Source organism: Pygocentrus nattereri, chromosome 23 (genome assembly GCF_015220715.1).
Source record: "Pygocentrus nattereri isolate fPygNat1 chromosome 23, fPygNat1.pri, whole genome shotgun sequence".
Lineage (NCBI taxonomy): Eukaryota > Metazoa > Chordata > Actinopteri > Characiformes > Serrasalmidae > Pygocentrus > Pygocentrus nattereri.
The window spans coordinates 27,711,808-27,727,696 of record NC_051233.1 but is presented as its reverse complement, the minus strand read 5'-3'; the positions used below and the strand labels follow the sequence as shown (position 1 = coordinate 27,727,696).

At 40.4% G+C, this 15,889-nt stretch overlaps 1 protein-coding gene across 5 annotated transcripts in view; it reads left to right on the top strand.

The window, feature by feature from the left end:
* The window catches only part of lrch2 (leucine-rich repeats and calponin homology (CH) domain containing 2), a 110,331-nt gene that overhangs the window by 53,835 nt on the left and 40,607 nt on the right, over positions 1 to 15,889 (top strand). For 2 of the 5 annotated variants that reach the window (XM_017682332.2, XM_037533240.1), the window contains exons 10-15: positions 883 to 947; positions 7,317 to 7,421; positions 7,791 to 7,859; positions 12,718 to 12,777; positions 14,816 to 14,864; positions 15,283 to 15,321. In XM_017682332.2, coding sequence (XP_017537821.1) covers positions 883 to 947; positions 7,317 to 7,421; positions 7,791 to 7,859; positions 12,718 to 12,777; positions 14,816 to 14,864; positions 15,283 to 15,321 — 387 coding nt within the window. The remainder of the gene's footprint in view (positions 1 to 882; positions 948 to 7,316; positions 7,422 to 7,790; positions 7,860 to 12,717; positions 12,778 to 14,815; positions 14,865 to 15,282; positions 15,322 to 15,889) is intronic. The other 3 variants (XM_017682334.2, XM_017682333.2, XM_037533239.1) reach the window with 3 other exon arrangements.

The window sequence follows — 15,889 nt, the reverse complement described above, 5'->3', positions numbered from 1 at the left end:
TGTCTTTCTCTATGTATCTATATCTCTCAATCTGTATCTATATCTCTCACTCTGTATCTCTCTGTATCTCTGTATCTCTCACTCTGTATCTCTCTGTATCTATATCTCTCACTCTGTATCTATATCTCTCACTCTGTATCTCTCTGTATCTATATCTCTCACTCTGTATCTCTCTGTATCTATATCTCTCACTCTGTACCTCTCTGTATCTGTCTCTCACTCTGTATCTTTGTCTCTCACTCCATGTCTCTCTCACTCTGTATATATATCTCTCACTCTGTATCTCTCTGTATCTGTCTCTCACTCTGTATCTTTGTCTCTCACTCCATGTCTCTCTCACTCTGTATATATATCTCTCACTCTGTATCTCTGTCTCTCACTCTGTATCTCTGTCTCTCACTCAATGTCTTTCTCTATGTATCTATATCTCTCACTCTGTATCTATATCTCTCACTCTGTATCTCTCTGTATCTCTGTATCTCTCTGTATCTCTGTCTCTCACTCTGTATCTCTGTCTCTCACTCAATGTCTTTCTCTATGTATCTATATCTCTCACTCTGTATCGCTTTCTCTTACTCAATGTCTTTCTCTATGTATCTATATCTCTCACTCTGTATCTCTGTCTCTCACTCTGTATCTCTGTCTCTCACTCTGTATCTTTGTCTCTCACTCCACGTCTCTCTCACTTTGTATCTTTGTCCCTCACTCAATGTCTATCTCACTCTTTATCTTTGTCTCTCATTCCATATGTCTCTCTCTCACTCTGTATCTCTCTGTCTCTCATGCTTTATCTCTCCCACACTCTATATCTCTCTTTATCTCTGACTCCTCTCTCTCTGTCTGTCTGTCTGTCCATCTGTCTTTTTCTATTTCTGTATGTAGGAGTTGGAGAGGGTTCTTAAAACACACCAAAGCAAAGACAAGGAGAACTGGAAGGAGGAATCTGGGTATGGCCATTCACACACACACACACACACACACACACACACACACACACACACACACACACACACACACACACACACACACACACACACTTCACTTAATCTCCACTAGAGGTCAGTGGAAATCCATGTTTGTGCATATATGTGTGTGTGTGTGTGTGAATGTACTTTATCCTGCATTTTAGAAATCATCCTCTCTCTATCATGTGTGTGAATGAGTGAGTGGAAGTGTGTGTGTGTGTGTGTTTGACTGTGTGTGTATGTGTGTGTGTGTGTTTGAGTGAGTGTGTGTGTGTATGTGTGTGTGTGTTTTAGTGAGTGTGTGTGTATGTGTGTTTGAGTGTGTGTGTGTGTGTATGTGTGTTTGAGTGTGTGTGTGTGTATGTGTGTTTGAGTGTGTGTGTGTGTGTGTTTGAGTGTGTGTGTGTGTGTGTGTGTTTGAGTGTGTGTGTGTGTGTGTGTGTGTGTGTGTGTGTGTGTGTGTGTGACTGAGTGAGTGAAAGTGTGTGTGTAAGATAAAGAGTGGTGCACACAGGCTGGTCTGATGTGATGAAGTGACTCATTCTTCTGTAGAAAATGCTGCCCTTTACCTGGAAAAGCTAAACCTAACAATTGCGTCATCTTAGCCCACACCCAGTATTCCCAGGTGGAAAATCAGGGTAGAAAAATACCCACATGCTTACATGTGTGTGTGTGTGTGCGTGTATGCGTGCGTGCGCGTCCGTGCTGTCAGCGCACTATAGTAACTCCTGGTAATCTATCTGCTTTTGACCAATTAAACTTGAATGAATAGTTTAATGAGAAATCTAATGCAGTTGATCAGTCAATACATGTTTGGTTTTTGAGCTGTAGTGTTAACGTTGCTAACAAACAAGACTTCTCTCATCCCACTCAAACTGCATCCACGTCTTCAATAAGGTTGTACAGACTTGTCAACGTAATTTAAGTCACAGTACGACTTATTGTGAACTATAAAATGAATTTCACTGTGAAGCTGAACGCTGGGAACAGCTGGTTTGGGCACCGTGCGTTTGAGCAGGTTGAGAGGATATAATTACAGAAAACATGCCTTGGCTGATCGACTACATATTGAAAAAGTACTTTTGATTATTAAACAAAGCACTACTTTAAGGAAGTCATAGTCCACCTCCTACTAAAGTGGCCGATGACATGACCCTAACAGACTGAGATGAGACTCTCTCTCCGTTTCCGTCTGTGTCTTTACATTCTTGACATTATTCAGTTGTGGTCAACACCAGAACACCAAAGAACTTCTACCCCTAAGGCAACATGCAGCTCTGGAGTCGCATGCGGCTCTTTCACTGCCCTGTTGTGGCTCAGCAGCTGTAGAATAAAGCTCTGCTGATAGTTCTAACACAGTTTTAACACTAAATGGTCTTAAACACTGGAGTCAATGTAGCCTATAACCGCTGATGGTCAGGGGTAACGTTGTGCTTCCATAGAAGACTAAGTCAGACCTGCGTATACTGTATGTGTACTTTATCTTTCATTTTAAGAAAAACTTATTTTTTCTACTTTTTAAACCTTTAGCCATTAGTGTTCGTTTTCTTTTCACTATATGATCACATACGTACGGCGCTGTATGTGAATTGCTGCCACCTGCAGGTTAGCTCACTTCAGGTTGGCCGTCAAATATAAATTAAAAATCGCCAGCGTTTATCATTCATTCACATAGTTACTAAAGAATTTTTGGCATTTAGTAAATAATACATGGCCGTAACATAAAGAACCCAATAGAAAGCTTGCAGTTTAGGGGCTATTACATGTTTATAATAATGCAATAACACCCACGTATTCCGTGGAGTCTACTATCTTAGCAACTTTTTTGGTTGAGCGATAGAGCTTCAGCAGTCTTCCATTATTTTAAAGTAGGATGTGTGATGACTACCTGTACCTGATCTTTCCCGGGAGCCTTCGACATTGTCTGTTCCAGCACAGTGTGTGTAATATATTCCAAAGAAGCCTCCACCAGCAGGAAATACTGACGCAGTCCAAGATCCTCAAAATTGTCCCCAGTTCCAAGGAGTTTTATGAATGATTTTTAGTATTTGCTGTAGGCAAACCATCACAAAGCTCCACTTTCGAAATCTGTGTCTGTAGCCGCACCCACTGTGTGTATGTGTTTACTGGTCTTTAGTGGCGGAAGTTTTAGTCCTATAGGGCGAGCATATTCTGGGATGGCAAGATTTCTCGGAAAACAGATAATTCAATCAGAGTAACTGGTGGCTCTTCTTTGATATTTGGTCGCACAGTTTGTGGGAAAGAAGTGTAGCACAGAATAAATCAGTTCATCTGATGAAAGGTGGTTTTGATTTTTTGTTTTTTGTTTGATGAGGTGGTGTGGCTGAGGTTATTATCAGCAGAAATAGGGTTGGCTTTGAGACCAGCCTTAGGGTTAGATTTAGGGTTGGAGCAGTGCAGGCAGTTTGGTGGCAGTGGTGCTCTTGAAATCTGGTCAAAAATGATAATCAAGTCAATTATAAAACCTTTTATTTCACGCTCTACACAGATATGCAAGCTGTCTTATCCTGTGACAGAGGCTGGCTTTTGAACTTTTCACATGTATCAATTCGGATGGTCCCCATCAGACCATAATACACTGCGCGTCAGTCCGTTTCAGATGAGCTAAAGCCCAGAGAAGTTGGTGGCATTTCGGGATGTTGTTGATATGGGGCTTCCGCTGTGAACACCAGCGTTAACTTGCATTGTGGATGCTATGACAAGTTTGTCAGTGTGTTTCTGAGCCCATGTGTTGAGATATATCACATCTGAAGAACATTGTTTTTAAGCGAGCAAGATTAAAATGGCTGTTCCAACTTTTTTTGGGATGTCTTGAAGGCATCAGTTTTAGAATGAATATATCACAAAAAATCGTATCTCCATTTTTGTCATTTTTTAGTTTTTGACCATCTAAAAATGCCTGTTGCCTTTTACATTCTATGTAAATTTCGTGAAGAATAGTCCAAAAGAAATGGCCCAAAATGACTTGTAAAAACGTCTGGTTCCATTGAATTACACTAAAAATAAAGTCGTTTTTTCCTTCTCCTGTAAAGTTACCATTTTGGAGATACAAGGTTTTGTTCAACAGCGATATATTGACAACTGTGTTTATAATGTAAAACAATCCATACTTGTCTTTATACTGCTTTCATTCATACACAGGTCTAAAGTGGGTTTGTATATTGTGCATTCAAAGAGATCTAAATACACACGCCGATCCATCTCACTGACCAACATGGACATGCATGCACACCAGCTACTCGGGGGGCAGATTTTTACAAGTTAACTCTCTACCGCATTATGACAGCAATGTTTAAAAAAATTTTGATGTGCTTTTCTTGCATAAAATGCTCTTGATTATAAAAAAAAAGCAGTTTAAAATAATGTGAGGGTACTTTACGCAGCAGTGAGTAACTACGTAATTTGTTCTTCTTTACAGACTTTAAATGATACAAAAACAGACAACAGTTCTAAGCCACAACTAACAGGTTAATTAAACACAATAATAGCCATGTTAAAACATTAAAAGTATCAAGACAGTTTTAAATAATCAGAACTGGCTTTTATTGTGTGCTGACCGCTGTTACAGAATTGACTGAAGTGGTTTCTTGACACTAATATTGCATATTAGGATAGATACGGTGGAATCGTTCCACATTTAGTCATAGTACTGGTTAAAATACGTTTCCTTCTGTTGCTGAGTTACAGGTTCCTTTAAAGAGTGTTTCTCAGCCTGTTTTAGCCATGACACCCTTCACCTGGACTCATCCTGAAACACTTAAGGACAATTCAAGGACTTGAATTCAACAGTGCTGGCATCTCTGCAGTTCACAACTGTTGTAAACCCATGCATCACTTTTCAGTGATGTCACACCACCTACCAACCATACCGAAAACATGGCTTTGTCAGCCCTTGTGACGTTGGTACTGCTGAGACAGGGCACAAGTGTGAGCGTCCTTTTGTACAGACTTTACTGTAAACGCCCAGAACATAACTGGGAATATAAATGGTATGTGGGTCCATGAACAGAAAACATGACTAAGGAAACGAGTGAACGTGAATACAAAGAAAACGGGAGCGGTCAAAACCAAACATCATGAACATGAACTTGAGCATGGAACTGAACACAAGTTTAAACTTGAGCATGAATCGAAGAAGCACAGAACTGAAGAACTAACTGGGTAAACAAACTGAGAGCAACAAGCATGAGTGTAATGCTGGTCGCCAAACGAGAAAGAGGGGAATAAATACAACCACTCAGGACAAGCAGCAGCTGAGCCGCTCACAAGGGTGGAGCCAGAAACAGGAAACAACCAAAGCAAGAAAGCACGATGCAGACTAAAATAAAAGCACATGGTACGTGGAAACAAAGGCTGAAACAGAGGAAGACACAGACACCTTTCTTGTGTGTTTTTAGTGTAGCTGGCTAACAGTCCAGAGTGAGCTGTTTGCTGTGGAGCTGCCCTTGAGCTGCCGGTGAGAGTCTGTTTTTGCTCACTGCTTGTGCTTTGACTCAGCCACTCTGTTTCAACTTACGGCAACGGGGTATTGTTAAGCAGGGAGATTTTGTTTACATGAATAAATGATCAGTTCAGATTTCTATTGATGCCATCCACAAATCCCCGATGGTTAACACCATGTTGCTCACTAAGACTGCCTATATCATGTTTCACATGTTTCGGGCTAAAACCTTTCCACTGTTGCACAATGTTGCTCCTACACAACAGCAATATGTCAGCAATTACTCATGATTGATTGAGGTTTATGTGGTACGGAATGTTTAAAAAATGAACACATCTAAGAGATGTGAGTCACATTTATGGGGGAATCAAAAAGGATGAATTTAAATGGAAATTGTCTGGTGTTGAAACATGTCTTAAACACAAGCTTGACTGGCTGCAGGTTTTAAAGTGCTCACCAGGATATAGTGTGACCAAGTTGAAGGTATTGGTTCATTCAAACTGTTCTCTTCTTTATTGACCCTTTCATTTTCATATGTATCATGTCATTGTAAAGTGAGGAAGATGGTTCACGGCTTGTTATCCTGAGGAAACATTGCGCGGTAAAGGGTTAACAGAGGCAGAGACAACAGCAGGTAAAGGTGGCCTAAATGTGTGTCTGTGTGTCACTGAGAACACAAAACCACATTGAATCTGACATTTTAATTTCCGATTTGAGACGCTTTCACATGTGCAACTGAATTCTGATACACATCCGATATGCAGCAATGCAACTTCACGTGAATTCATGTGACTTTTACATCAGTCCAACCCAACATTCATCAAAATTCCACACTGCTGAAAACTCACAATACATTTTTGGGCCCATATTTCTGTACAAACAAGATTAGAAAACTCATCCAAGCCGCTCCGTGTTCGAAGAGTGGGCAAACACAGCTCTAGGAAAGCGAGGCTACAGTATCAGAGAAAAGTTGAACGTCTGACTTAAATGTCTGAGGAGTTTAAAGAAACCAAGGACGCAAACCAAAGAAGTGGCCAAGGCCAATAACGTGTGAGCGGAACTGTGACGCTGGCGAAGATGCACTCAATAATGCAGTCATAATCGGATTTCTGCAGTTATCTGATTACTCAAATGCTCATTAAACAGCATATTTTTTACCTGATTGTTTAGATTAGAGTAAGGACTTGAAGTCTGATTAAGAAAATGTAAGATTTTAACTCAGTAATCAGATTTCTCAGTGCATGTAAACTCTGACTCTCTTTCGGATTTCTGAGTCTTTGCATGTGCGAAACAGATGGCGTTACCAGAAATAAGCAAGCAGCTTTTAAATTACATTTACATCACATCTTCTTCTGTGAGTTTATTGGCTGGTTGCAAAGCACAAATCCGATTACTGCCTGACTCATATAGACCCAGAGTTTCCCATTATCTGTTTACCCAAGCACATGGAAACGCTTTGATCGGATTTCTGACCAAAGATGCAATTATCAGATTATTAGGTACATGTAAACACACTCATGGAAACCGGAGGGAGCGGCTGTTACTGTTGGCTCTGTTTTGATATTTTACCGCTGGATGATCCACGTTACGCGTTATTCTTTGCATGCAGGTCAGTTTAGGAGCGCGATCTGTCCAGAGTAAAGTCGCATGTAGGTCACGTTTAAAAGACGCTGGTGTGAAAATTAGATTTAGGCCACTTTTATCTGCTGTGTGAACAACTGACTGTGTCATCGTTGTGTGTCTTTAACTTAGATAGAGTTAAGAGCTTGAGAACACAGTGGAGACAGAACAACAGACAGAACAGAATGATGCTTGTATTGTCCAGGAGTGTGAAAGGTGGTGCGTTGACCTGTTGACCACTTCCATCCTTATATCCTTACATCTTGCAGATCAGAGAAAGAGCAGCTTGCGGAGGAAGAGGAGGATGAACTGAAGGAAGTCTTGGACCTGAGGAAGATAGCAGTGCAGCTTCTACAGCAAGAGCAGCAGAACAGGTGGGACACGCACAAACACACACATGAACAAGCAAGCATGAGCTAATGCGCACATCATTCCATCAACTGTAGAATCTCTGTATAGAATCACACACACACACACACAGAGAGACACTCTCTTTTAAAATGTCCGTATCAGTGTGATTCCCTTCTATCTTTTCATCATTTCCCACTTGCTCTTCTCTCCACTTCACCCTCTTTCTCTCTATCTCTTTGTTTGTCTCTCTAGCACTCTCTGTCTTCTGCAAACTAACAGATGTTACATGCTTTCCTCCCTCCCCCCATCTTCCACTGCATCTTTTCCCTTTTCCCGCTTCGCCGTCCAATGCTGGGACGCGATTGCTGCTCACATGACCATGAAATCATCAGGAGGCGATCCCTTATTTGTAGAGCAGAAAGTCTAATCCACCGTAGGAGGGCGGCGGGGAGAGCACACAGGTAGAGTGTGTGTGTGAGAGAGAGAGAGAGAGAGAGAGAGAGAGAGAGAGAGAGACCTTGTGTACTGATATTGCGTGTATGCATGTTTTTGGTGTGCACACACTCCTGGACATCACACTGTGCACATGTCTGGGCTTTCCCTCATCTAAGCCCTCAGCGGCCCATGGGCCTGCCGGAGGGCCCAGAGTATTATTACAGACTTCTGTAACACACACAAGTCATTGTAGCTACTGAATAATAAGGCTTGTGTGTAATAAGCCTGTATTGTTCAGGGGTTAAATAACAGACAAGCCCCTCATCTGCTGGTGTGTTGTAATAGGGAAAATATAGAAATTAGTACTTTTGTGAGGCTTGATGTGATACAGGCCTGGCTTGGCCAAACCAGCCTGTGTAAATTACAGTCAGGTCCATTAAGTGACAGAGTTTTGTGGTTTTGCCTCAAAACCACAGGGCATTTGAAATGAAGCGCTCAAGATGTTACTGAGGTGTAGACTTTGGCCTTTAATTAATTGGACAAACTAACATACTTATGCATACAAGGATTATTTTTAATACTTGGATGCAAATCCTTTACGGTCAATGACTGCCTGAAGTCTGGAACCTACTGACATCACCAAATGTTGAGTTTCCTCTTCTAAGATGCTTTGCCAGGCCTTTACTGCAGCCGCCTTCAGCTGGTGCTTGTTTGTGAGTCCTTCTGGCTTCAGTTTGGTCTTTACTAACTGAAAAGCATGCCCAGTTGAGGTTGAGGTCTGTGACTGTCTCTGCCATTTAAGAACATTCCATTTTGTTGCCTTAAGAAGTTCTTGCTCTTGCTGTTTGGGGTTATTATTAGTTCCTTCTCATCAGTTTTTCTTCAGAATTCATCCTACTACTTCTAACAGCAGTCATAACAGCAGTAAACACCAGTGACTCAGTTCTGCCGGCAGCTGTACATGCCCATACTACAACATTACCATGTTGACAGATGTATTACCCGCTAGTGCATTACTTCACTTTAAGTATGTACCATATTGTCGATTTGGCCACTTCTGGAGTTTCTGCTGTCTCTATGATTGGCTTGTTATATTTTTTTAATCTCCTCCACTCAGATCAATACCCCTTTGGACCGCATATTGCAAGTTCCCTTGAACAGTTACTAAATGCGTATTCAACACTTGGAGTCAACTCTCCCGTCTATCTCCTTAATTTGAAATAACAATGGAACAACCCACACTTGACCATGAAACTGCTTATCAGGCAACTGCCCAAATACTTTTGAGCCTGTGGAATGGAGGGACTACCGACAAATGGCTGCAGTTCCTAAGTGGTTAATGTTGTATTTGTGTTAAACCCCTTGAACTAAAGTGGAAGCTTTACACTTCAATCACGTCTAGACTTCTTGGTGTCAAATCTTTGTTGGTGCAAAGAGGCAAAAGTATAAAAATTGTATCACTGTCCAAATACTTATGGACCTGACTGTATAATTAGAACGTTTTAGAATATTTTAACACATAAAATATTGAAAATGAAATCTAATATTGAAACCTTGACAGTCAAATGTAATAATATTTGTAGTGTTTCACCTCCTGTGTGTGTGTGTGTGTGTGTGTGTGTCTTTTGTGTTCCTGCCTGCTGGCTTGTGTGCATGCATGTGAGAGTGTGTGTATGTGACCAAATGTGCATTTGTGCTTGTGTACATAGTTTTGAGTGTGGGTGTTGGTGTGTGAATGGAAAAGAAATACTGTGTGTGTGTGTCCATCATCTGAAACCATTTTGCATGTTTTCATATTAATGTACACTATGATTAAGTTTGGAATTACAAGCCATATGAACACTTTTTGTGAGTTTACACACTACACACAATACACACTAGTGAGCACACACACACTAGGGGGCAGTGAGCACACTTGCCCAGAGCGGTGGGCAGCCCTATCCACAGCGCCCAGGGAGCAATTGGGGGTTAGGTGTGTCGCTCAAGGACACCTCAGTCATGGACTGTCAGCGCTGGGATCGAACCGGCAACCTTCCCGTCACCGGGGCTGTTCCCTAACCTCCAGCCCAAGGCTACCCTTAAAAAACTATCGCTGACAACTGTCAGGCTTGGACAGAAGTGAGACGCTTGCAGGCCACACTGAAGTAAAATAGGTTTATTAACAAAAGCAGTATCCAAAATGAAGGTCAACCACTCCAAAGTCAAAAGCCAGATCTTAAAAAAAGTAACCATGAGGGAAGTTCAAAAAACAAAGTCTTAAATCTAGAAAATAAGGTCAAACCAGCACAACAGTGCTGAGAGGGCCAGGCAAAAGGCAAGGTCGAAAACGAACAAGGCAAAGGTCAAACACAGAACAGCAAACAAACAGAATGGAAAGCTCGGAAAGGCTCCATAAACAAAGGCTATACTTTGAAAAGATCCTATGCTAAAGCCTGGGCTTATATACTAAACTACCAGGTCACATGAATCACGGAACTGGTGAGGTGCATCGGTAGTCAGGTGAAGGTGAATGGAGGTCATGTGATCAACAGCAATAGCATACAAGCAGCTGGGCTTCAGCCTGACACTATGAAAACATGTTAATACCAGAATTATTAATGCTAAATTTAACATGTTAATGCGTTAGTACCGTGTTCACTTTGACACTACTAGTTTAAATATTCCAAATATATATTTTTACATTTTTATTTAATATTTCAATATTTCTGTGAACAGGAAATTAATGATGTTACATGATAAATAACAGCGGTGAATGAAGTACACAAATCATGAGCTTGAGTTAAAATAGAGATACCCAAGGTAAAGTATTACTCCAGTAGAAGTTGAAGTCCTCACTTTAGACCTCCACTTGAGTAAAAGTACCAAACTATTTGCCTTCAAATGTGCTTAAGTATCGGAAGTAAAAGTACTAAAACATTAATTATGTAATGGTCATTCACACGTTTAAGGTGACAATACTTCAGCGTCTCTCTTGGTCAACCAGTCTTTTTAAACAAATGTCATTAATTAGTGACGCTAATGTGTATTAAAATTATCATAAGCACAAAACACTGAAGGCAAACTATTCTAATTAGGTAGAACTGAGGGGCTCTGAAATCACTTTTTGCAAACAAGTTTCATTTGAAGATTAATTTGCAACTTAGTTACAGGTTTTGCTTTAAACTCAGGATCACAGATGAGCACCTTAACTATGTTGATCTGTAGGCGTCTGTTCATAAACATAAACCAGCCCAAACTAATTTACTATAAAATAAAATGTTTGAATGTTTGTAGAAATTCAGAAAAAAGCCGCGTCAGTCTCGACTGCATATGTGGACATATTTCTATATTGTGCTCTATTTACACAAAGTTAGGTTAGTTCATCATTTATGTTGAACAGACTCTCCCAAAGTTTTACGCTGCTGCGCTGACGTTGAACCGCGTGCTGCACTGGGTCGGTATGACCAACAGGTCAAAACCAGCTCTAAACAAAGTGACCGCTGGGCCCTGATTGGTGCTCTGGCTTTGCGCTTCTTTCGTTTTGACATGTTACGTTTTTATACACACAGAAACCAAAAGGAACGACAGATTTTGTCTAATGTAGTGGAGTAAAAGTCAGATATTAGACTATGAAATGTAGTGGAATGAAAGTAGAAAGTCGCCCAAAATGGAAAAACTTCAGTACAGATACATGAAAAAATTATTTATGTACAGTAATGAATTACATTTACTTAGTTACTGTCCTGATAAATAATATATTGTAATCTATCTACAATAATTTGTGGTCAGGTTTTCTGCCTTGCCTTTTGATCTTCACTTTTGAAATATGTTGAATTAGATATACATTTTATTATAGCTTAATTCTTTAAGCTCACCTGATTCTCTAATCTACTAAAATTTGGGGTAGCTGCTTATAGCCGGTCTTATAACTGTAATGTGGCTATACAGTCAACTGTCTGTAAGTGTTTTATATCATCTGATTCAGCACAGACTCTTTTTTAGTTATAACAGTTCCTGAACACAGTTGTTAAATACAATAAATGCAAAAGAATGTAAATAAAAAACATGCAGAATGTAAAAAAATTACATCTAATAAATAATCTGAACAGAAAACCACTTTAAGAACCTCAGTCTGTACACAGTGATCTACTGATTGAGATGTAAACAGTCATTCAGAGGTTTAATGTGAAATTCCCAGTTCTAGGGAAACTTACTGTGTCATAGTGGTGGTGATGGGAAGCAGATGTCCACCTCTAAAAGCTCTCCCACGGAATGTTATTACACGAAATTGTTATAAACTACATGATCCCTGGAGCACTGTTATGTGATAGTTATGAGAAGATTTGGCCTAAAACTAATAGTCCTCAGTAGTTATTTTACTATTTCCAGCATTACATATTAAAACGAATGTCGGTTGACCGGTGGTTTTTGGATAGTAAATAAAATGGCTGTATTTGTGGTGTAGACACCACACGTTTCACTATATTGGACCATTTCACATCTGAACCACTCTGAATCGCTTTGTTTACATCTCGGCAACTGAATTATATAGAAAACGTGGAAGTTCCCTTGAACTGCAGTGAAATCACTGTGGCTTATTGCTTTTTATTTAATTAATTTCAGCGTAGGTGTAAGGCTTAGATCAGAGTGTGTTTATGATGATAAAAAGCATTCAGTCAGGTGTGACCGGTTCTGCATATCAGCATCATCTCACTGCTGTTGAAAGGAGAAAGCAAGCAAATGTACTTTTCCCACACGGTAGCTATGTTCGTCAGACAGTGAAAAACGCAGATTAGTTCAGTTTCACATGCCTGACACAGCGTGGCTGACCTGGCAGTGTGTGGGGTTTTTTGTCTTTGATGCCTGTATGATGTTATATGAATACTTTGTTTTCTGACCCAACAGGTTTCTCAGTCATTCAGGAGGAAGCAGCAAGCAGAGATCTCCTTCACAAGCTGTCAGGAGGTACAAGCATGAAACTTTCCACACCTTTATACACAAATACATAACCTTTAAAACATTTCACATATGCACCACAACTGGCACACCCTCGTGCGTGAGCACACGTAAGAAACAAACTTAAAACCTACGCAAATGTAGAACATTTTAAGGTTCATCTACTACATCGGATACACACAGACCCACACCTGTCACGTTCTCAAACCTGCAGTGCCCTCTCGGAAATAAAGGTAGTAAACTGCCACTCTTGTCACCGGGGTGGGATCCTAAAGGGTACATCTCAGTACTTCGATACCAAAATCCATTGAAATCATATTTTCTAAGTTGCATTGACTCCACACACCCCGTCCCGCCTCCAGGCTTTTTATTTTATTGTTCTCTTTTTAAAAATTAGGTTCTGAAAAGGTGCAAATACGTACTTTTCACCTGGTACACGACAGAACCTTAAAAGCACTGTAGTAAATTTGAAGGAACATTAACACTGTTTGTTCCTTGATGAATGAAAATCGTTCCTCCACAGACTCCACAGTTTATTTTGAACAGTGTATGGGGCTGTTACTTTGACATGGATTAGGCTTAGTCTCCCATGGTGCATGAGCGCTAGTACGAAACTCCTAAAACAAGTTTACAAGTGTAGAATGATTGTGAGATACAAAACAATATATTTTCCATGACTTTGTCATGAGCCTGGCTTGGCCCTGTGGCTCTGTGGCTGGGAAATTTGCTATAGATGTGCAGCATTGTGTGTTGTGTGTTGCGACTATGACCAGTGTTACGATTCCTCCGTTTAAACTGAGAAGAAAATTATGATCTGCTTTCACCATTTAGTCTTCTCCAGTGGTGTAGACAGAATTTTGTTTTTTTGGGTGGTGGGCAGTTGTCTGTTTATGTGTTTGGAGGGGTAGCTAGCAAGGCCTAGTGAGGATATGGACCATCAACTAGCCAAATTTAAACCAGGACCAGGAAGAACTCAAAGAAAACAAAAAGAACACGACAGGACTAAAAGGTAAACAAAAGCACATGGAGGAGTGGGAGGGGCCAATCGTGACACGCGTGTTCCTGAGTGGAGCAGTGGACTAAGCAGCCCACAACGCCGGCAATGCCATAGCCGTCCATGAGTGTGTACCCAAGAGGAAAAAGTGATGGAAAGAGTCCTGGCTGGTGGGCAAGATTAGTTTAAAAGTTCATTTTATTTACGTAACTGAGACACAGAATGAAAATTAAGAGAACTTTTGATTCAACTTGTAAGTTTGGAGTTGTGTGAACTCTTGTGTTGGCATATTGAGTCATTCCTAACAACTGACTGAAACCTGGTTAGGCTACAGGTCGTATTCACACTCAGTGATGTTTCTAGAGCTTCCAGAAGGCACAACTGACTGAATGATATTTTTCTCTCAAAATTGGTTCCACTCACTGTAAATCCACAGTGATAGATTTCACCGTCACATCCTAGTTACGTTGGTTTGTAACTTCACATGAAGGCCCCCTGAAGGCCTAACCAATGGGAGAGCTCACTTGGCTCCATCTGCCTAGAAAAGAAAATCTAACTGGGAGGTTTTCCCTTGGGCATTTCAAGATTTTGATCCTTTGGTTTTAATCAACTGACAAATATTTTTAAACGGTCCCAGACATCATTAGGCTTTCTTTCCAGGTCTAGGAGTCCCTGGGGGAAGCTTACAAGTCATGTTATGTATAAAGATGTATTTGTGATGTAATCTAGCTTGCTTGGGATCATTTCATAAATATTCTCATGCATGTCGACACAGCCTTAGTTGTAAACAGTTGTTGCAGACAATTAATCACCGTTTTGTTCTATAATGATAAACATGCCCTTGTCTGTTATCTTTTGAAAAAATGTAATGTTGATTTTTATGACAGCAAAGTTAGCGTTGCTTTTCAACTTTTGGCTTGTAGTGCAGGTGTTGATGACACCGGTTAACAGCTGTCTGTCTGTGAGGAATGCTGAGCAGCTTTCCCATTGCCAGAAATGACATAACAAGCCTAAAATGTTGAAATTTTGTTCTGTGTATTATTTTTCTGGCAGCGCATCACTGGACGAGGGTAGCAGTGCGGCTTCAGCAGTATGTGGACAGGTATCGTGCACACGTGCATGCATACACACATACATACGTACACATGAACTTACAGTTCCTGTCAAAGCTCCGCCCACTCAGTTCCCAGGAATGGCTGTGTTTTCCTTTGTAATTTTCGGAGCTGTTAAACACCTTTCCATTCTCCACGGCAAAATCTTTCTTGCAGAATCAGCTGAATCTTTCTTGCTTAGGCATTACAAAAAGCACAGGGCAATGCATGAGAGAAAAATGGGAAGGGCGTTAAATAACATTTGTTCTTTGGCTTCACATTGTGCTTCAGTTAGATATGATAAGGCGTGGGATAAACTACAAAGGCGCCACAGCTCTGTTATCTCTGGTACATGTTTTCGTAGCCCACTCACTGTGTTTCTTTGATTTTTTTTCTTTTTGCTTGTCCATCCATTTGTCTTTTCTGAAGGATGCGGACCTCACAGATGAAGACGCAGCTTTCTCAGAGGTCTCTCATCATCATCATCATCATCATCGTCATCATTATAGCCATCATCATTTCTTTTCAGTTTTTAAAAATTTTTACCAGATATACAATGTCAGCCCAAAGTTTGGACACACCCGAAAAAAAATATAAAGCACTTACATTAATGATGCTAGTTTTTATGTATGAATTTATTTATATTTGAAGTCATATGAACTTCGTGGTTAATCATTGTACCTGTTTTAAAAGTAGAGATTTTTAGCATTGACAGCTAAAAGAATGAATGTGACCCACTGCTTCCTGCAGCTGTAGCCTTTTGGTCTGGAACAGTTAAAGCACCAGGCTGACTCTGCTCGTTCTGTTAAGTTAATTTAATGTTTTCATTGTGTTGAATAAGAGTTAGAGTGCTTTTTACAGCTTTATTAAAACAACATCTGCTTAGCATAGATTGTCAAAAACTTTATTCCGCCGTGATGATGTTACGGTCCATTTCTGGGGCTGCAGCTTTAATGTAGATGTATGTTCAGTGGGCGTAGTTGCCCTAAAGTTCTGAAAGTTTAAATGTTCATAATATACAGCAGCATGGACCACT